At 54.5% G+C, this 21,166-nt stretch overlaps 1 protein-coding gene across 1 annotated transcript; it reads right to left on the minus strand.

The window, feature by feature from the left end:
- Positions 1 to 593: 593 nt before the first annotated feature.
- On the minus strand, positions 594 to 7,866 carry IGSF8 (immunoglobulin superfamily member 8). The gene is made up of 7 exons (XM_019649703.1): positions 7,438 to 7,866; positions 4,013 to 4,390; positions 2,891 to 3,352; positions 2,155 to 2,562; positions 1,530 to 1,943; positions 1,033 to 1,177; positions 594 to 857 (listed from the first exon to the last, which is right to left on the minus strand). The coding sequence occupies exons 1-6, from the start codon at positions 7,487 to 7,489 to the stop codon at positions 1,059 to 1,061; spliced, it is 1,833 nt and encodes a 610-aa protein (XP_019505248.1). The 5' UTR covers positions 7,490 to 7,866; the 3' UTR covers positions 594 to 857; positions 1,033 to 1,058.
- Between the last annotated feature and the right edge of the window lie 13,300 nt (positions 7,867 to 21,166).

The following is a 21,166-nucleotide window of genomic DNA, read 5'->3' on the forward strand; positions in this document are numbered from 1 at the left end:
TTCTAAGATCAGAGAATTCTTAGGCAGAGGGGTAAGGCAAGGCCTGGGTGGGGGGGTGCGTGCAGGCTATGGGGGCGGCATATGTAGGGGCTCTGTGGACACACAGACCTCCCCTGACTTACCCGCCATCCAGGCAGCTGTGTTCTGGGGCTTCTATTCTGCTGCTGTCAGACTGAATAATGAAGATCAAGAGGAAAAAGGCTGAGGCCCCAGGGCTGATGGGAGGAGTCAGGTCCAAGACCAGCTGGACCAACAGAATGAGAGAGCAGAGAGGTGCAGGGAACTCAAAGGGCACTGGCTGCTGGAAGCCTGTGCCCTGCAACCTGGGAGAACCTGGGAGTGGGGACCCTCCTTCCTGTGCCCCCGTCCCCGAGTAGGAGTCCCAACAGGAATTGGCTCAACACTGACTGCTCAGGCAGCAGATGGAATCCAGGTGTCCCTTCCTGGGGTGGGTGGCATGGCCCAGACGCCAGATGGCGTTTGTGGTGGAAAGAGGCCTGGGTCATCCAGAATAGTTTGTCAACCCCCAACAACCTCTCTGCCACAACCCCTAGCCTCTTACGGCCTTATGATAGGGAAGACACAGCCAGCCCTGGATTTTATAAAACAAGTTTATTCACATTTTAGAAAAACGAATTCTGGAACAGGGAAAGCCTCCCTTCAGGCTGGGTATGACATCAAGAACAGGCCAGAGGGAGGAGTCGGGAACAGAGGAGCGGGAAATGGAGGCCGAGCGCCCCCACTGGGGTGGGAGTAGGTCAAATAAATTAAAGGAAGGTGGGACATAGGGACAGGGTATCCGGGCAACCGGAGGTGGGCGTGGTGCCGGGCTGGAAGACAGTCAAGACCTGCGCGAACTGGAGAGAGCATGGAGTGAGCTAAGAAGAGCCCTGAGTGGGGCTCGTCCCAGCCCTCACCCCGTCAACAAGGTCCTGAAGAACTGTGAGCTGGCCCCTCCTCCAGGTGGAGCTGAGGAGCCAGCAGCTCATCTCAAGGCCTCGGAAGGCAAGGCTGGGAGTTCTCGAGCCTTACCTGGGCTGGGCTGGGGAAGGGAGGGATCACTGTTTTCTTCGCAACCTCTTCATGAAGCAGCAGGTGATGGTACCAAGGACAGTGGCGCCGATGACGAGGGCAACCCCTGCACCCACCAGCAGGGGCACGAGCAGGGTGTCCAGGGCTAGGTGAGAGAGGATGGCTGTGTTCAGCCTGGGGTGCCGCTACCCTCCACCCACTGTCCCATGGGAGTCCCAGCACCTTCTCTATCAAGTTGTCTGCACCCACCTCCTCCCCATTCCCAGACAGCTCTCTCTGGCCCACTCCCTGCCCTCTCTGCATTCAAGTCAAAATCTACCAAGAACCCTGAGGCAGATGGGCACTGGGGGCTGAAAGCTGGATTTTCAGGTCTCTTCATGTGAAGTGATGCAGAGAGAAAGAGGGGACAGTAGCAGGAGGATCAGATGGAAAGGGACGAGTGAGTGTGGCACTGGAGGAAGGCAGTGAGTGAAGAGAGGAGGGCAGGAGTCACTCACCATGCGTGTAGGGGTAGACTGTGACAGGTCCCGAGCGGGCACTGCCTGCCTGGTACCAGCTGTAGTCGGCATGCTGCACCCAGGCGCTGGGGGCACAGTGGTACACGCCTTCGTCCTCGGGCCCCAAGCTGTGTAGTCTCAGCCGGTGGCTTCGGGGCCCCACAAGCTCCACGCTGATAGGGCTTCCTCCAGGCCGGACCCCCAGCTCTGCCACACCATCCTGGCCCACGCCACCCACTAGCTGGGCAGAGGCTGAGCTCTGCTCTCCATCCTCAGGTCGCTCCACCCACCAGCTGGTGGCCAACCGCAGCCCTGGGGGCCCACCCCGCACAGAGATGTTGCAGAGCAGGGAGGCGGTCTCCCCGCGATACACTGCGCCTCCTGCCAGCCACGCCACAGCCTCCAGCACCACACCTGCACAACAAAGGCCATGGGGTCAGAGGATGAAGGTGGAGGGGGCATGGGGTCAGGATCGCTGTCCAAGCAACACCCCAGGAAACTCAAGGTGTTCCCACAACCTTAGAAAAAGCGTGTGAGACTGAGGTATGGAGGCAGCTGATGATGAGGGAGAGAAACATAGACACAGAAGGAAAATGGTTCCACAAGTCCAACCCACCCCTCTCACCTTCCTCCCGCACGTGCACGGGGAGGGGTCGGGAGCGGGCACTGGCTGCTTCACGAAGCCGGGCCCCAGACCCTCGGATGTAGGCCTTGGCAAGGCAGCGGTAAGTGCCTGCATCACTAGGCCGGGCAGCCTCCAGCCGTAGCCGGTAGGTTCTGGATGCCACCTTCTCCATGGCAATGTGCCGGCCCTCATAGCCAGGGCCCAGGCTGCCCACACCCTCTGTGTCCAACTGGGCTACAAGGCGGCCAGGCCCAGGTGCCCCTGCAGGTGCCATCTCCCAGCCCACAGAGTACGCAGCATGACGGCCTGGTGGGGGCAGTGCCCCTGACACATTGCACAGCAGTTCCAAGGGCTCCCCTGGGCCAATCCGACGTTCACCAGGCCCCACTGCCACTGCCAGCTGGCTGGCTGAAACAAAGGACGGGGAAGGGGTGTCATGGAGGCAGGAAGGACACCTGACTCCCCAGCTGTAGTTTGCTTGACAGCAGCAACTTTGAGGCCGCCCATCTGACTCGCACATGGTATGACCATCTCCCATACCCAGGGGCCCAATACACCCCTCAGCCATGGCCCTACCTCCATATTCAACTCTGAGCAGAGGAAACTGTCATGGGTGGTATAGAGGGAAGTGATGCTAACAACTGCTCACTCTAGGAAAGGTGTGCGCCCTGGTCTACGACCATCTGGTGCCCCCAGTCCCCACTGAGATACCACGGCTCCCAGCTCCTGTACTCACACAGCGTCTGCACATCCACATGGGCCAGGACAGCCCTCTTCTCCGCAATCTGGGCCCAACTGCCATCAGGATCCTGAATCCACTCAGCAGCAGTACAGTGGTAGGTGCCAGCATCCTCCGCCTGGGCACCCCCCACCACCATGCGGTACCGCTCAGCCCCCTCCTTGCCCAGCCGCAGTTCCCCTGCAGCCAGCCGCTCAGCGTAGGGAGCACCGGCCTCCACAGCCAGGTCAGGCCGGAGTCCCACCACTTCCTGCAGAGTCCCTCGCCCCACTGGCGCCTCAGGCATGGCTCGTCCAAAGGACACCGCCAGGTGTGTGTGCTTCTGTGTGCTCGACCGCGCCAGGCAGCCCAGTGCCAGCTCCTGCCCCTCATGCACTGTTAGGCGAGGGGGAGAAGTTGGGGCCTGGCGGCCTCGGGGCCCTGGGGCGGTAGCAGACACCTGCAGCCCATCTGGAAGAACTGGAGAGAACAGCTGGAGTGAAGGAGGGCTGGGAGCTACTGTTTCCTACATGCAACCTGTTTCCCGAAATAGACTGTGAGCTCCTAGAGGGGGAAGATTTGATGGTGTGTTATTTCTTCTGTAACCCAGTGGTGCTGAGCACAGAGCTGGGAACACAACAGGAGCTCAATAAATATTTGTTGAATTTCACAGAACCAGCCCATCACCTTCATCCTTATGTTTGGGACTGACCTGTTTGAAATACTCAAAAAGTAGTTCTGTTTTCCTTCTCAGAAGACAAAGAAAAGAGCAAGAATATCACACGGTGTCACTCGTCCTACTCTACCTCTGCTTTCTCCCCTCTTCCCCCAGATCTGGATCCTGGAATCTCCAGGGATGGGAGTTGATTCACTCTTTCATGGAGTGGAGAGGGGACCAGCTTAAGGACACTTCTGCTCTCCTAGGAGGTATCATCATAGAATAAGAGCAGCGGACTAGAATGGTTTCGAGTCCCAGACCAGCCACTAACTTGTTGGGTGACTTTGTGCAAGTCTTAACCTCTTTGGGCCTCAGGTTCCTCGGCAGCAAAATCTGAGGGGTGGTTAGATAGGTCCCTCCCAGCCCTAATTTTCTGCCCTTTATGTGGGGAGGTGGCCCCGCCCCTTCCTAGGGCCCAGTACCTCTCAGTTCCACCTTGCCGCTGTAGCTGCCCAGGTAGCGGGCATCAGTAGAGGGTGTGTAGCACTCATAAATGCCAGCGTCCTGGGCCTGCAGGCGAGCGATCTTCAGCACCACAGCATCACCCTGCAGACGCTGCACCTGTACCTCACCAGCCGCCACGCGGGGCCCAAAGACAGCATAGGAGAACCGGCTATCCCTGGTACTGACAATGCCCAGTGCAGCATCTGGGGCCTCCGGCCTGTACAGGAACCACTCAAAGTCCTGCTGGACAGGGCCCTCGTAGCCAGTGACATTGCAGAGGATGGAGACGGCTGTGCCAGCCACACGGTACAGTGGCCCCTCGGGGACCAGCACCTCCCGGGCACAGCACCGGACTCCTGTAAGGAAGGAGAGGAAAAGTTGGGGATCCTTGGTCCCCATTGCATCCCCCACTACCAGCACCATTCTTGACCCCTGCCCCGGAAAGGAAATCTGGAGAAAGTTTGTATGCAGCTTGGGCAGTGTCCTGAGAATAGGGAAAGGGTGCTGAGAGAGAAGACTCATGGGTCTCAAAGAGCTGGTACAGAGCCAGGTTTACCTCAGAAGCCAGAAATATGCCATTTCTGACAGGCCAGAAGCAGAAAGAACATCCCATTTCCTGTTGTAACCATTTCCTGATTCCAGCTATATCTTGAGTCCCTCCTCCCAACCTCTCTAGTCTCATGTCTGTGGTTCCCACTCTGGCCTGGTCAGTGGAGCCTTCTAGCTAAAGGATTCTGAGACCAAATGTTCCCCTCCTTTGTTTTGAGAGGAGCTGGCAAGATCTTGCTCAGAAAGGCTGGTTGGCTTAGCTGTGTCACCTGGGCCAGGGGACTCCAGACAATGGAGCCAGTGCCCCAAGCTGGGCAGGACACAGACCCAGTCATTTCTCACCACACAATGCCTCTTCCCTCCAGCTGTGCCATGAGCTCACTGCTTCTCTTACCCCACAGGGCTGCTGAGGCAGCTGAGGCCTACGGGGCAAGAACCAGGCTCTGCTCTGGCCTCTGGGGGCAGAAGATCCCCTCCCCCCCCCCAGTGCCTGCCAATCTTCCAGGCTAGCCCAGCTGATGCACAAGGTCCCTCCTCTCGCCCCGCCCCCCAACAAAAGCCTTCATTTACATATGGTTACTTTTCTGTAGGGAAGCACACAATCCCCAGCTGTCCCTTCCCATCTTTCTCTCCTCAGAAAAGCCAAAAGTCTCCTTTTTACCCTACCCCCACCTCCAGGCCCCACCTTGCTCCAGCAGATACTCTGGCAGCTTGGAGGGCTCAGCCTCTCTCCTTCCATCCTATCCCCACTAGATAATATCACAGAACCCCAGAATGTAAGGAGGGCTGGGGCTGAGCCCTGCCCCCATTTTAAAGATGAGAAAGGTAAAGCAGGAGAAGGACACTGTCTTGGCCAAGACCCTACTGTCAGATGGCTTCCACACAGCCCAGGGGAGGGACACAGCCAGAGAGGAAGACAGGGAGCTCCCAGGCGAGTGAGGCCTGAGGAGATGACCTCACCCAATAGAATGTCACTCCCAGGGGCATCCCCAAGCCTGTCTGCAGGCGCTGGAGGAAAACACCGAGTTTTCCAGAAGTGCTCCCTCCTGACTCTCCCACTGAACTAGGCTCTGTACCCTTCTTCTGGTGGCTGAGTCATGGGGAGAACCGTGGTCGCTTAGTTAGAGCACAGGCCGGGAGTCTGTCCCATTCCTATCCCCAGCAATATGGCCTGGACCCATCCCTTCCTCTCCCAGGCCTCAGTTTCCACACTGAGGAGAGCTAAGAGCTTCCATTCAGACAGTGAGTGAGTGTGACTCAGGAGGGCCCTGCCTGAGGGCAATTCATAATCAGGGTGCTGGGAAAGACGGCTGGGCCGCCACCTTTCCCAGCCATCAGGCTGACTCCACTGGGAAGGGCCCCCCTCCCACATTCCTGGCTCCACAACTGCTGATGCTTGGCGATCCCAGGGGCAAGTAACCCCCACTGCCTTAAGGGCCAGCTGCCAGGCAGATCCCCTCCTCTGTGTTAGCAGAGAGGGAAGGGCGAGCAGAGAGACTTGCTTTGTAGTCAGACAGATCTGGGTTCAAATCCTAAACCCAACACTCACAAGATGCGTTCTCTGGGCAAGTTACACCATTTTCCTCATCTTTGAAATGAATATAAGTGCCCCCAGATCTCAGCAGGCGCTTCCATCTCTGTGCATCACACTTACCCATCTCTCCTGGGCTCCTCTCAGCTCCACTGCCCAGTGGGGAAAACAGGCCAAATGCTAGGCAACTGGGCCCTCTGACATCCTTCTGATGCCCTCTCAGGGCCCCAAGGAGAGGACTCGTTCTAGTCCCCTAGGGCCTAGGGACCTACTCAGCAGAGGGAGACTCTGCTTGGTGCCGCTGTGGAGCTCTGGTCTAGAAAAGGCGGTTGGGGCTAAATCAGCCTAAGCCTAGACAACGGCAGCTATGAATCTTGGCAGCCAGGCTACCCCCACCCTCACCCTCACCCTCATCCCCCACACTGCGCTCTTATTTTAAGGGCTTCAGTCTCCTGATCATCTGTACAGGCAGTCTCACTGTCTTGATGCCATACTCCTCCCCAGACCATCTCCTACAGGGAGCCCTCCAGTTCATGCCAAAAACAATCCCATAGTCACTGCCCTCGTGCATCCATGCAGCAATGGTCCAGAACACCCCACCATGAACATCCACCACGACAGAAACAGGGTGCTTGGAAATCCCAGCTCAGTCTCCATGAAGCCCGGTTTCTCCAGAGGCAGGGACTAAGGGACTAAGGGGATGTGACAACTAGTGGGAAGCTACAGACCCAAGTGCCACTGGGAAAGGGCAGAGGGGCAAAGAGAGACCAGACCCAGTTCAGAGATGGGGGGTGAGAGAGGGAACTGCACCCAACTTCAGACCACGAAGTGCGTGTGTGTGGGGGGGGGCAGGGGGGGTGCAATCAGAGGATATGTACTTCAAAGATCTTGGGCAGAACCGGCAACTGGGCATCAAGCCAACTCGGGGCAATTATGAAGGCCCTGCAGGCACTGCCCACGCAGGGCGGGCACCCCAGGCTGGGCCTGAAGCTGACTGTGAGGCAGAGAGGAGTCGCAGCATTTGGGTGCAGCGACCCTATGATCTGAGTGTGCTTGCTGAGAAATGGGGTCTGGCCCCCCCCCCGGAGGCCTGGCGGTCCCTGGGGCAGCACCTCGGTGGGTGCTCACTGTGCCCCAGCCTAGGGCCTAGAGCTGAGGAGACTTCGCCACCACCCCCCAGGCTGTCTGGGGGATCTGGAGGTGCTCCTGACGGAGAAGGGGGTGCGAAGGGCTCCGAAATGCTAGGGAGGATGGCCCAGCTAAACGCCTGGCGGCAGGCACCTGCCGGGCAGGGCTGAGGGCTAGGGCAGGGGCCAGGCTTACCCAGCATTAGCAGCAGCAGCAGCGGCGGCAGCGTGGGACCGAGGGCACACATCCTGCGCGGCCGACTCTGGAAAGGCTCTGGGGGGCGGCGGGGGCTCTGGGAGGCCAGGTGCTCGGGGGGCGCATGCCCGGGTGGAGGGCGCAAAGCAGAGCCGCGAGGCGTGGGTTCTCCGAGCGCAGCTGAGCTGAGCCGAGGCTGCCGAGTCCTAGCCCTCCTCCTCTTTCCTTCTCCCTCCTCCTCCCACTGATTTCCCTCCCTCCTCAGCGACTCAGGAAATCATTACCGCCCCGCCCTGCCCAGGCTCCGCCCCTGTCCCGGCCTCAGGCTGCCGAAACCGCTCGGGTCCCGTCCCAGTTCCGAATACCCCTCGACTCCTCCAGGCCCCGGCCCCGGTCCCGGTCCCGCGCGGGTTCCAGGTGCTGGACCTCGGTCCGCCCGAGTTCCCAGCTCCGCGCGGACTTTGGCCCCAGCCCCGACCCGGCTTCAGTTCCCTGGCTCCACCAGGGGTCCGGTGCCCCGGCCTCTACCCCGCCCACCTCGATCCTGGCCCCGCCCTCCTGGCCCCGGCCCTATTCTTGGCACCGCTTTCTACCGGGTCCTGGACTTCGGCTCTGTCCCCTCCCCAACCCCTGCACGGTGGCGGCACCTGGGCTCAACCAAATCCCCACCCGCTGCGTAACGGAGTGAATTCCAATCCCGCACCTGCCAGCCTTTCTATGTGAATTGGGTGCATGGGTTCTAGGCTCAGTGAGGTGACCGTGGCCACGTATTTAGAATTCAGTTATTTGCTCTGAACCGCTAGGCCTCAGCTGCAACGCCCCTGAAGTGGGCATGGGCAGGAACCAGGAGTTCTTGTCGCGCCGGATCTGGGCTGCCGGATCTGGGCTGAAGGGCGCTTCAGAGCCCAGAAGGTTACTGGAGACCTGTTTGCAATCCCCTTAGGGCAGAACTAGAAGCGGGTTAGGAGGATGGGCCTGCTGGATGCAGTCACTTCCTGGTTGGTGATCCTGGTCTAGGTTGCTTAACCTCCAATTTTTTTGTTGGCAAATTGAGTTGAGATGACAACCACCCTAGAGTTTGTGTGAGGTTTAATTGAGATAATACACAAGGTGCTTGCCACAGGATAATGCGAAATAGGAGATAGGGTGTTCTTGCTTTGTTTTTAAATTGTTATTCAAAATGCTTGCTAAGAGGTTTAGTTTAGGCTTGAGAAGGTGAGCCTGTGGAGTGGAGGAGTGGAGGAGTGGAGGAGTCTCTGTTTTCAGTGAGGAGAGATGGACTTCACTCTACTGGGAAGGGTAGGGCCTGCCCTGGAGGTGTGAGACTGGAAGAAGCCTCTTCCTAGGGGCTTTGTCTCTTCCCCACTAAGGAAAAGGTGGAGACTGGCCATGGGCAAGCAGGGTGGGGCCAGAATAGGGAAAAGGGAAGCTAGGTCTGCAAAGCTAAGACTGTCAGAGTAACCCTCTGTGGGAAGCGACCCCAGGACTCATCTAGCATCTTCACCCTCTAGCCCCCTACCCGCTCCCACCCTTCCCCCCACCCTCCCATTCACTCTCCACTCCCTTTAGCAGCGGAGGAAACAGACCCTGAGAGGGCCATGGCACAGGTCAGACCAGACCTTCCTGGGCGTCCTGTTCCTGGTACAGTGCCTGGCTCAGAGTCGGTGTTCAGTTGAAGCCACATTCAAAGATAGACCAGAGAAACTCTGAGGTAGAAGGCTGGGGACCCCCAAGGGAAATCAGAGGTCCAGCCCTCTCCGCCAATACTTCCTGGAGGCCCAGGAGCAGTGCAGCGGGTGCCCCTTTCTTCCCACTCTGATTTCCCCAGATCCATTTCACCTAAATCTATGCACAGGCCAGGCTGAGCTCTGTGAAAACTGAAAGGCACAAGGAAGTTCTTGAAGGGAAACCATTCCCTTAATTTGGAAGTGGAGCGGCGTTAATGTTTTGCTGATGCTTGAGAGATGTTGCCGGTCCTCCTCTTCCTCAACATAGATGCCATTTATGGGAGGCCTACACAAGCAGACCTTCTGGATAAGTCAACATAACAAATGTCCAAACCTGTCGAGAATTTTTATGAGTTTATCTGGGCCAAACTGATGATGATTGCCTGGAAGCCAAATCTCGATGGATTGAGAACATGCTCCCGAGAATGGCAGTTTTGCAGTTTATTTTTTATACATTAGAATCAAAGGAGGAGACGTAAGGAGGGTTACATGAAATTCACTGGTGGTAGATTAAGGGGGTAAGAGAAAGCAAAGCGGGGAAACCTATGAATTGGAAAGTAAAACGGAGAGATACTTCTTTTACATTGGTGGGTACAAGACAGTTAATAATTAAAATTTACAGTGTAGAGATGGTATTCAGGAACAGGATAATAGTGAGAGGATTCTATGGTCTCATGCTCTGGTGCCGTGGTTGTACCTACCCTGAGGGGTGTGGAAAAGAAGATTGCTCTGACATTTCAAAGGTATGTTATTTTAGATGCAAAAAGACAATAGGCAGGCTCACTTAAGGTAAAGATTGACCTTTGTCAAGGAAGCTACAGGCCTAGAGTGTGACTACCACCAGGACCTGCTTTTATTAGGAATTTTTATGTTCAGACCATCCTATGTGGTTACTTTCAGTCTCTGAGTTTGTAGGGCCTCCCATGCTGGCAATTCCTGAGCTTGTCGGGTTTAGTATATGGCCCCTTTTTTTATCCACAAATATTATTTCTAGATATGTCTAGATATTATTACAGCATATTTTGCCGGGCGATGTCATTTAACAGATGAGAAGCCTGAGGTTCAGAGGGGTAAGCATTTTGCCCAAGGCCACACAGCTTTTAAATGGCCAAGATATGAGGAGCTCAGGCCGATCTGTTCCCAAAGCCCCAGATTTCCCCCACACCCCATTGTCTCTCTACCTAAACCTCTCCACCCTATAAACTCATTCATTCAACAAATACTGATGGGGCCAGACCTCCAGCTGGCCACTGGAAATAAGTGGTAAATCCATCATTATCTCCTGCCTTCAGGGAACATAGAGTTGTACCAGGGAGACATACCATAAGTAAGTAATAACCAGCCGCAAGTCTACACGTTATGAGATGGAACACTGAGGGAGCTGGCGGTGGGTTTGTATTGAGGGCGGGCTGGTGTCTTCAGTGGGGATGAAAGCTGGGGATAAAAAGCCACAGCTTTTTACCGGCGCTCCTCCCCAGACTGTGAGTTCCAGAGACCGCCAGCAGGGGGAGCCCATAGCCCAGGCCCGAGTCTCCCTTAGCCGCTTATGTAATCTAGAAAACTAGCGGGGGGGGAGGAGAGCGAGCCCCAGGCACGAGGCTTGTCGCACACACAGACAGACATATGCACCCCAGATAACACAGAGGGACTTCATACAGAAAGACGTCACACTCACCTCCCAATGGAGCGATGCACAGACACGCAAACAACACACACACACGTTTCCAAGGAGGCACGTGTGGTATAGACTGGAGAGCAATTCTGCACCCTTCCCATCTGGCCCATAAAAAAACCACTTGGGCTAAACCAGCCCCATGGCTGATGCTTGTGGTGGGGTGAGCAGAGAAAGGAGGAAGGCAGCCTCTCCGTGAGCTTCAGGCCCGTCTGAGACATGAGGGAGGGAGGCAGCCTGGTAGTGCAGAAACACGGGCGAGGGATACACAGTGACCATGGGGCCTGTCATCACTGCCATCCCCTGCTTCCTGCTTGCCCTCCATGTACCACCAGGCGTGGGCATACATCAGAGACCAGGCCTGTGTTTCACATGCTTATTTAATAATTTCTCCTCAAGATGACATAGGTACCGGCACCAAGATGGCACTGAGGTGCCCTGAGTATTTATTAAAGATAATAAAGACCCATGCTCTGCCCTAAAGCAGTTTATCATGTGGCTGAGCTGTCACAACCATGAGACATGGTTCTCAGACAGCCACATTGAAAAACAGGCCCATCAACGTATTCGGACCTGTGCCAGTTTCATAACAAGATCTCATTTAATCCTCACCACGACCTCGTGAGGTCAGTGCTATTATTATTCATGGGAAGAAACTGAGGTATACAGAATTTTAGGGACGTGTGCAAAATTAATGGATTAGTTACTATCCAAACTTGAATTTGAGCCTGGGATTGTCTGAGTGTGGAGGAGCCTCTGCTTCTAGCCTGTGTTACATGGCTTCTTAAAGGCAGACGTGGACCCAGCACACACAAATACACACCCAGCTATTGACATAGACAGCGCCTTAGAGACAGAGCGACAAATACATAAAAAAAATAAGCACACATGCCCCCCAGACATTAGACATACAGAAATGTTACAAACATACACATAGTATTCAGCTCTCTCTTCTAAATGTGTATATATCCCAGCTTTGTGGGCGCTAAGGATCTCACACAAGAATGTCTTGTGATTTGTGTGTGTTTATAAAGCCTTGACCCATACTGCCATGATGAGCCACATTTTCCCACCCTCCCAAAAGAGAACATTCTCTCTGCTGCCTTGTTGAGAGGCTCAAGCAAAGAAACAAGGCTGCAGTAGAGCAAAAACCTAAGCCTTCACCCTGACAACCACCTCACACAGTGATACACTGAAACAGCTGCACCCTCAGGGATCAGGAGCACACCAAGATAAACACATAGACATCAGGCATGCCCAAACACACTCACAGAAGCACAGAGCCATCACACACACACACACACACACACACACACACACACACACACACACGCACGCACAATGGACCCTCTAACTGCTTCCTCCCCAGCTAGGCACCTGCACTGTCCTTGTGTCCCTGAGCTCTCCTCTTGTCCCGGCTGAGCCCAAGTTCTCAAACCTTATACCAAGAGTGTGGCATAGCTGTTAAAGAATAGAGGAGCCACAATGCCACTGTTGGCCTTAGCACAGCCTGGTCCTGACTCATGAGGAGGCCCTGCCGTTTCCATGCACAGGATTAATGCCAGCTGCCACCCACTCTAGAATGCCATGGTTGGGTCCCTCTGAGCTGGAACCCTCATCCTCCCTCTACTGACAAGTCCCTTGTTCCCCAGCCCCATAGGGTTAAGTATTTGGGTTTGATCCCAGATGCACCCCCCACATCCTTCTCCATTTCCAGCCAGTTAAGAGGGAGCTGATGGCACAGACATATGTCTGGAGGGTGGCATGAGCTGAGGCAACCCCCACTGTGTGATATCATGTCTCCCCCAACCAGGCAACCTGGGATAGGGGAGGGGGAATCCCTCAAGGGCAGAAGATGGCAGTGATTTGGCTAGTCAGAGGTTTTCGGGCTGCATGTTATAGGTGAACCTCAGAGGGCAGGAGGTGGTTAATGCCAGGTGGCTGTCTCTGAGTCACTGAGGTTGAGCAAGAGACAGATTTGGAGAACAGGTCATTTACGAGTTTGTCCATACGCAGCTCTGAGCGAGGTGAGGAAGAAGCACCAAAACTCACTAATATTTACTGAATACCTCTTCTGTGCTGGGCTCTGCTCTGAGCATTCTGCACACACCTGCTTACAGTCCTCACAACAACCTGCAGGGGAGCACGATTGTTACCTGTTTTGCAGATGGGAGAAGGAGGCCCAGAGAGATGGCCGACTTACGCAAGACCACTTGGCTAGCAAATGGTAGCTCCCAGATTTAAACACAAGCTGGTGGACTCCTGAGCTTAACTCCTAACGTTCTTCTTCTTCCTGCTTTTCGAACCTGCACACATGCATTCATACATGCTCATGTGTGAGCACACGCACACACACACACACACACACACACACACACCTGGTACCTATGCAACCGTTTGAAATAACTGTCTATTCCCACCAGTGTATCTCCAGCTCCTAGCACATAGTGGGAGTTCAATAGATATTTGTTGAATTAATATTTGCAGTGCTGGAGGCCCAGGAAAAGAGGAATCAGTGAGAGGGTGTGTGTGTGGTGGTATGACGGAAGAAACGGACCAGGGGGGATTTCACACACACTCTCACTACTAACTCTGGGGTCCTAGCTCATCAACGCACCCTGGGTCAGAAAGAGAAATGTGGTTCACAGAGTTCCCTGCGTGGAAGGGGGTCTTAACTCTCCCCTCCACAAAAGAGAGAACAGGGAACTGGAGGAGAAATCTGTGCAGAGGGTATTGGAGCACACGGCCATCTCAGCCTAGCTCAGGTCTTGCTCGTCACCATTCCCTGCCCCAGTGTTGCATGGTCTTCCCAGGCCTCCCCCCCAGACAGCCCCTGTGTCCTCTGCTGTCCACACCTGGACTTTCCAGGAACCTGGCACCCCTTGGCTGTCCTAGCTGAAGAGTAAACAGTTCCCCCTTTTCCTAGTCCAACTGAAACAAGGGTGGAATTTTCCCCAACGCTCTCTATTGGGAAAGTGAAGGGAAAAGAAAGCCAGAAATAAAGACCATGAAAACAAAGAAACAGATGGGACGGTGGGGGTGGAGGAGCTTGCTGTGGGAGAGAGTGGGCCCACAGTCCTGACGCTGCCTGACCCTTGCTCCCAGAGCACCCTGTCCTCAGCCCTTTGAATGTGCTTCCTGTTCTGCATTGTCATTCCAGGGCTTGTTTGTATCTGCGTCTCCACCTTGGCTGTGAGCATCTCAAAGCCACTGTTGGCTCCTTTGGGCTCTGCCCCCATGCCTAGCATAGTGCCTGGCAAGGAGTAGAAGCTCCACAGACATTTGCCAAATAATTGAGCAAACAAGTGAACAAGTGGGTGAGTGAGACAGAGGGAAGGTGGGTCCGTCCTGGTAGCCAGTTCACCTCCACAGTGGGCACTGCTGCTCCCTCTGGAGTTTGTCTCACTTCCATTGACCGCTGACAGAAAGCTTCCCCTGTGTCAGAGCCTGAACCTTCCATCCTTCAGGAAACAACCTAGGCTGTGTTCTGGGGAGGGAACAGTGCTGGGGAGCTGATTCAGCTAAAACAGAAACTGCAGTCCCAAGGCCAGGACATCGAAAAGCAAGGACAGAAAATAATAGCTAACATGCATGGAGTATCTGAATTCTCTCAACCCTATGCGTTAGAGCTGTTAAGAAGACCAAAGCTCAGAGAAGCTAAAACTTTGTCCAGTGAATGAGTGGTGGACTAGGACTTTTTTTTTTTTTTAAGATTTTATTGGGGAATTAAGGAAAGGGAACACTGTTGGGGAATTGGGGAAGGGGAACAGCCAAGTTGTTGTCCTTCAATCTTAGTTCTGGAGGGTGCAGCTAGCTCAGCTCCAAGTCCAGTTGTCATCCGGCCGCCCTTTGGCAGCTCGCGGCCACTCAGCTCAAGGTGCTGTGTTCAATCTTAGTTGCGGGTGGGCATAGCCCACGATCCCATGCGGGAGTCCAGCTGGAAACCTTGTTGCTAAGAGGGCACACTCTAACCACTGAGCCATCCGGCTGCCCTTTGGCAGCTTGTGGCCACTGAGCTCAAGGTGCTGTGTTCGATCTTAGTTGCAGGTGGGTACAGCCCACCATCCCATGCGGGAGTCGAACCAGCCACCTTGTTGTTAAGAGCACGTGATCTCACCAGCTGAGTCATCCTGCCATCTGTTGGCAACTCAGCAGCAGCTCAGCTCGGGCGCAGCTCACTGGCCCATGTGGGAATCAAACCGGCCACCCTGTTGCTCAGAGCTCGCGGTCTTAACCAACTGAGCCACTCAGCTGGCCCTAGGATTTCTTATCCAGGCATTCTGACCCCACAGAACTCTGGACTACGTTGTCATGCTGCCTGTGTATAGGACAAATCATCACCCTGAGAAGGAGCTGGGGCTTGGGGGAATGACAAGTGTGGAGGTCCAGCCAACTGCTAGGACAGGGTGACGGAGAATTCAGGCAAGCAGGACTGCCTGCTCCAGGCGGGCACTGAGGCTCTGAACATTGGTGCTGGGGATGCCAGATCCTGAACTAGATGTCCCTGGAGTTGTGGGACTAGACAGAACAAACCTATTATTAAAATTAGGGGGTAAAGCAGGTTACCAATCAGGAGTTGAGGAGTATGAAATAAAGCTTCCATGTTTCCAACTAAGTCAAAAACTTTGGGGCTAGGATTCCAGAACCAGACAGCACAGCACTGAACAAACCTGGATTTACCAGCTGTATAGTCTGCATCCCCTACTTAGGGAAGCTTCTTGGGATCTTTGTGTCTCCATTTCCCCATCTGCAAAATAGAGTTTTTATGAGGACTAAACTAGGTAACACATGGAAAATGCTAAAGTGCTTAGTATAGTGCATCATTAGTCAATTAGCTCTGAGGAGCTAGAGATCTTAGGGACAATCTAAATCAGTGATTCTCAATTCTGCCTGCACACTGAATCATCTGAGGAGCTTTTAAAAGAACTGATGCCTGGGTCGAACCTCACACCAATTGAAACATGATCCCCGGGAGGTGAGGCCCAAGTATGGCACATGAATATACAGCTGAGTGTGAGAACTCCTACCCTGCCCAACGCCCTTACTTTATTGATGAGAGGTAAAGGACTTATTCAAGTTCACACAGCTAGTTAATGGTAGAGTGAGTCCTATATGGCAAGCCTCTGCCCTCTCTCTAGTCCAGCCCAGGGTGATTTGCAGTGCTCCTTGGCACAGGCTTTGCTCCCACATCTTTGGGATGAGAGAATCGCCTAGGTGGGAGGCAGGGCCTAGTCCCATCCCATGTCACTCAGCAAAATTGGAGGTAAAGAAGTGGGGGGAGCTTAAGGAAATGAGGAGGAGTCCCTGAGGGCTAGGAGTTGGCCGAGGAGAGACCAGGTGAAGGAATGAAGTGGAGGGATTTGGGGACTAAATGGCATGAGATTCTGACACAAGGACCATGACATGGGAAGACTGCTGGCCTTGGTTATAATCTCTCTAGTACCTTGCACCAGCACACAGTAGGTGGCCAATAAATGCTGGGATAAAGTCTGAATGATGCAATGGCATGAAAATGGGCATGCACTATTGACTGAGTCTGCCGGGGCACTCACATTCCCATGGGGCAATGCTGAGAAAACCCGACAGGAGCAGAAGAGTGAAAGGATCCTGGGCACACAGAGAAACTGAGGCACAGAGCAGGCCCAGCTCCCTGAAGCTCCAGAGAGAGAGCTGGTTATGTGAGAGCAAGCCTGTGGCCCTGTGTGCCAGATGTTCTCAGGGCATCCTGTCCTAGCCAGGCATCTGGAACGCCAAAGGGGACAGGCAGACAAACAGATGTATCCTGGGTCAAGAGGAGGGGGCCTGGTAAGGGAAGAAGGAGGTAGGAATGAGGGGGCTGGAGGCCGAGGCAGGCTGCCTCTTGATAGGAGGAACAGGGAGGCGGGGTGCTCTGGGCCAGTGGCTGGGTCAGATCTCAGGCCAAAGCAAACCTGCTTCAGGAGGCTGGGGGGGGGGCACTCCCTCCCTGCCCAGATGGAATCAAAGGCAAACAGGAACCCTAGAGGGCTCAGCTGTGACCCCTGCCCCCACACACAGCAAGGCCTATTAACTCCAGCCTCCCCATCACGCTTGATATGCTTTCCCTAGCCCAAAGAATCTCTGGCAACAGACTCATCTGGTATTTGCTGATCAAATGCCAGCTAATAAATGTCAGGTTCTTCCAGACTCATTCTCAACTGTGTCCTTCCCCCCCAAAGGTATCCAGACCCTGTCCTCTCTCACAGGGGCTCGCTGTAAGGATTCAGGGTAGTCTCTGCCCAAACTTGGAGCCCTTCCTTGCTGTTTTGCCAGGAGATAAAGGAATCAAACTCATTTACAAAATAGGAGCATCTGCCCCTGTGGATCTCCTCTGAACCCAGGTTTCCAACAGGTGGTTCTGGCACAGATAAAGCCTTTGGCAACTTCTGTTCACCTGAGCGGAGCCATGAGCCGAGGAGGAAGTAGTCTGGAATTTGGGGTTCATCAGAGCTGCAAAAGGACCTCAGAGATTTTCTAACTCCGCTCCTCATTATTCAGATGAAGATGGCAAGGCCGGAATGGGGGTGCCCCTTGTTCAAAGTCACACAGCTGGTTAGTGGACCTACCAGGACCAACTTCAGCTGGCCTGACTTACAGACATGCTCCCTTCACATTAGGGCACTGTAGGGGCCACAGGTAGGGCAGATGGGAAGACAAAAGGCTCAGAACAGCCCTGGGCTATCATGCTCAGGAAAGAGGGTTGAGACAGACCCCTGGGCCACACCATTGATCCGTTCCTTCTTCTCCCTTAGATGTCCACTTGTGTGTCTAGGTGGGACACGAACATGGAGCTATCCAATTCAGAGAGCAATAAGAGGACAAAAGAGATGGGATTGGAGCAGGGGCAGAGAGGCTGAGGGAAATTCTTCTGGGTGTTCTTTTCTCTCTTCCATTTTCCGAATTTTTTCTATAGTGGTTTTAACAATAAAAAATGATAAGAATAACCTGGGGAAAAGATTAAAGGTGACAGAAACAAGGAGCGACAGAGGAAGAGGTTTTTAGAATCCATTTTGAGAAGATGGAAAAGAAAGACCAGAAAGAAAGTAGAGGAACAGATGACAAGGGGGCGGTGGAGAGAAAATCTGGCACAGTCCTGTGATCCAGTGGGGAAACTGAGGAAGTAGCAGGACTTGGATAGTCACCCTGTGGCTCTGAGCCCAACCTTCCCGCCACAAAGTCACTACAATCTTCAGGAAGTGGGAGGAGAGAGGGCCAGAGAGGAAGGGGGGTAAGAGGCACCTTTTTTGGACATTGGTCATGGCCACCTCAGGCCTTCACAGACGCCCCGTCCCTCCTATCACCACAAAACGGCGTCTCCTTGGAAAGGGAACATTTCACCCACACCGTCAGAAGGCTTCAGAAGCCTGTTGGTGGTGATAAGACCACAGGCCCTGAAGAAGAAAGGAAAGGAGAGTTGGAGAGAATGGAAGAGGGAGAGAAGGAGAGACTGCCCGGAGAGGGCTGGCCGCAGGGAGAAAGAAGAGAACAAGCCAGGCTGGTGAGCTTGGCCCAGATCAGGACTGGGGCAGAGAAGTGGGGTGAGAGGGTGGGAGGAAGGATGGGGGGGGTGATAAAGGCTCCTGGGGCTCTTTCCCTCCCACTCTCCCTCCCTCTCTCTCTTTCATGATCTTGAAACAACCTTCAAGTCTGGGCTGGAGGCCCCAGGAGGCCAGTCACTTAGGAAACAAAACTGTTTCTCGGAGACCTTGAAAACCCATCTGCAGCTGAGCTGTGTCCCACCCCTTCCTAGTGCACATGCACATTCTCCCACGAACTCTCACGTACACCCACACGAGCCACACGCACACGCACACACTCGCAAATACTGGTACACAAATAACTGAATTTTAACAGAATGACCACACATCCAAATGAATGTTGCCCTCTCCTGTCTTGAGGGGATTCTCCTCTGGAATTTCCATTTGGTCCCTTCACACTGTCTCTTCCGCACACACAGGATCCCACACAATCATGTCCCCCTCAGTCATTAACTAGCACACACGGGTACACGCTCAGACGGAGTATACATGCCTCTGTCCCTCTTTTGGTCTCTTTCTCCTCCCCCCTCCACTCCCTGCCCCCGCCCCACACACACCTACTTCCCAGATCTCCCCATGCCAACCACACATTTGATTCAGGTCCCCCCATCCTGCCCTTTGTCAATCTCCTCTCTGCCCTGTGACTTTCTTTAAAACCCACTCCTTAGACCAGTCATCCTGATTCTCCCACCTCCTGCTTTCAAGTCTTTCTTGCTCTCTGCTTTGTTCCTCTCATTTCAAGGGCCTTGATCCCAACTGGCACCACGGGCTGTGTTCAAAGGAAGCAGTAGCCCAACCCAGGCACCCAGGTTCAAGGACCAGGTATAGACCCGTCGATGTCCTAGAGTCTGGGGCTCACACTGGAAGAGCAGGAAGAAGACTCCCAGGGCCTCCACACCCACTTGTGCAGGGAGGGTGTTCAGGACACATGGGTGGGAAATGAGCCCTGGGGGTCCTGTCCACTCTTTCTTTTGTCTGAGCCCCAAACTTGGGAGCAGCAGTGCCTTTGGGGCTGTGCACTGGCCTCCATGCAGAACATGGCAGGGAGCCCCGCCAGGCTCTATGGTCACAGGAAGGATACAGTCCTTTCCAGTATAGGGCCAGGCACAAGGGCCAGGGCCTTGGAAGGACTGGGCAGTTCTGGGAGGTACCAATACAGTGAGGGTGGGGGAGTAAAAATGGTGAGAGCCCAGCACCTGATGCCTACCTGCCTTCAGGTTCTACGGTTGGATTTCTCGTCTATCTCACCTTGTGTCCTGGAGAGGGCTAGGCAGAAGATAACGCAGTCCCAGCCCAAGAACTAAGGAACAGGTGCTTCCTAAATCTCAAGTCATCCTCTTGTCCACCCCGACCCCCAGGGCACGGCTGCCCTTCAGCTGCCCCAGTGTTGAATGACCCAGCCACTTGTGGGCCACTCTTCTACTGTCTTCCCTAGGCAAGTCTCTCCTGATGTCTAACCACAAGACTCCTTGCTACGTCTTCAGCTACTCCTCTCACTCTCTTCTACATACCGGGTCTTGAACTGGAATCTGTTGTCCTCTCTTTGTTTCCACCCACTGCCTGTTCTCCCCCCAGGCCCACATTCAAGGTTACTTGAGGAGCCCATGGAGAGCAGTGTCTGCCCATCAGGAGGAGAAGGCGGGCAGAAGCAGGATGTAACCTTCCAGATCCCTGTCATGGAAAATCTCCATTGCAGGCCCCGAGGGGGCCAGTTATTTAGGGAATTCAGACGAGCCCTGTGCCCTTAGGATTTGCTGGAGGACAGGTGGGTAATCCCTCTCCAGGGAGTTTCTTCTGGGTCCAACCAAGCAGGGACGGGGCCAACCAAGCAGGGGCGCAGCCCAGCGAGAGGCACCTTAAGCCACTGGACACGGAAGGCCCCATCCCCTCCCTCCTTTCTTCCTAGCTTCCTTTGGGCTCAGGGAGCTCAGACATGCCCCTAATCCGCTGGCTTCCCTCCATACCCTCTGTGTGCCCAGAGAAATGGGGACTGTCCAGGAGAAGCCTTCTTCTGACTGCTCCAAGGAGAAGGCAGGGGAGGAGTTGGCCTTCTCTTGCTGCCTCTTCTGGTTCCCCCTTCCTCCCTTTGCCCCTCATTCTTTGGTTATTTAATCAAATGGGCAGCAACAACACCCCCAGACCAGCTGGTCCCACCCCGGGTCACCTCTGACCCTGTGCTAGCTGGAATAAGGTTACGGACTCCCCTTCTAGCTCAGGCCACGTCCCCTCCCCTCTATCTCCAGACTTCGTGCTGCCTCTTGTGCGACCTGTGGCTCTCACCAGGGTCCCTCTGAGGTGCCTCATAGGCAAGGTCTGGGCCTGGTTTCCAACACTAGCTGTGTTTTCCAGCTTTAGTGTTCCTGCAACCTCTACAGTAGAGAGAAAGTCTCTCGCTTTCTCTGGGAGATTGGATGTGGGCTCAGGAGACCTGGGTTCTGGTTCTATCAGCTCATATTGTTTCATCTCTCTGGGCCTCAGTTTCCCCATTGAGAAAACAAGAGCAAGGGACGACCTTGCGTCCTCTGGCATCCTGGGATGCTGGGGGGACTGCTCCCCTCCACCCCTCCCCACTCTCCTGCTCCGCACTAGGCCAGGGGGAAGGGAGAATACTGAGGGGGAGCACACAGCAGGACAAACTGACTGCCACCGCCTGTTGCTTAAGGGGCGGGAGGGGAGGAGTCCTCAGGGATCCTGTTTCAACAAACGTTTCTTTCCCAAAGAGCGGAAGGCGGGGGAGAGGGGGAGAGGGACCTATTTAAAGCTACCCTGTTTGC

The sequence above is a fragment of the Hipposideros armiger genome, unplaced genomic scaffold, assembly GCF_001890085.2.
Source record: "Hipposideros armiger isolate ML-2016 unplaced genomic scaffold, ASM189008v1 scaffold_134, whole genome shotgun sequence".
NCBI lineage: Eukaryota > Metazoa > Chordata > Mammalia > Chiroptera > Hipposideridae > Hipposideros > Hipposideros armiger.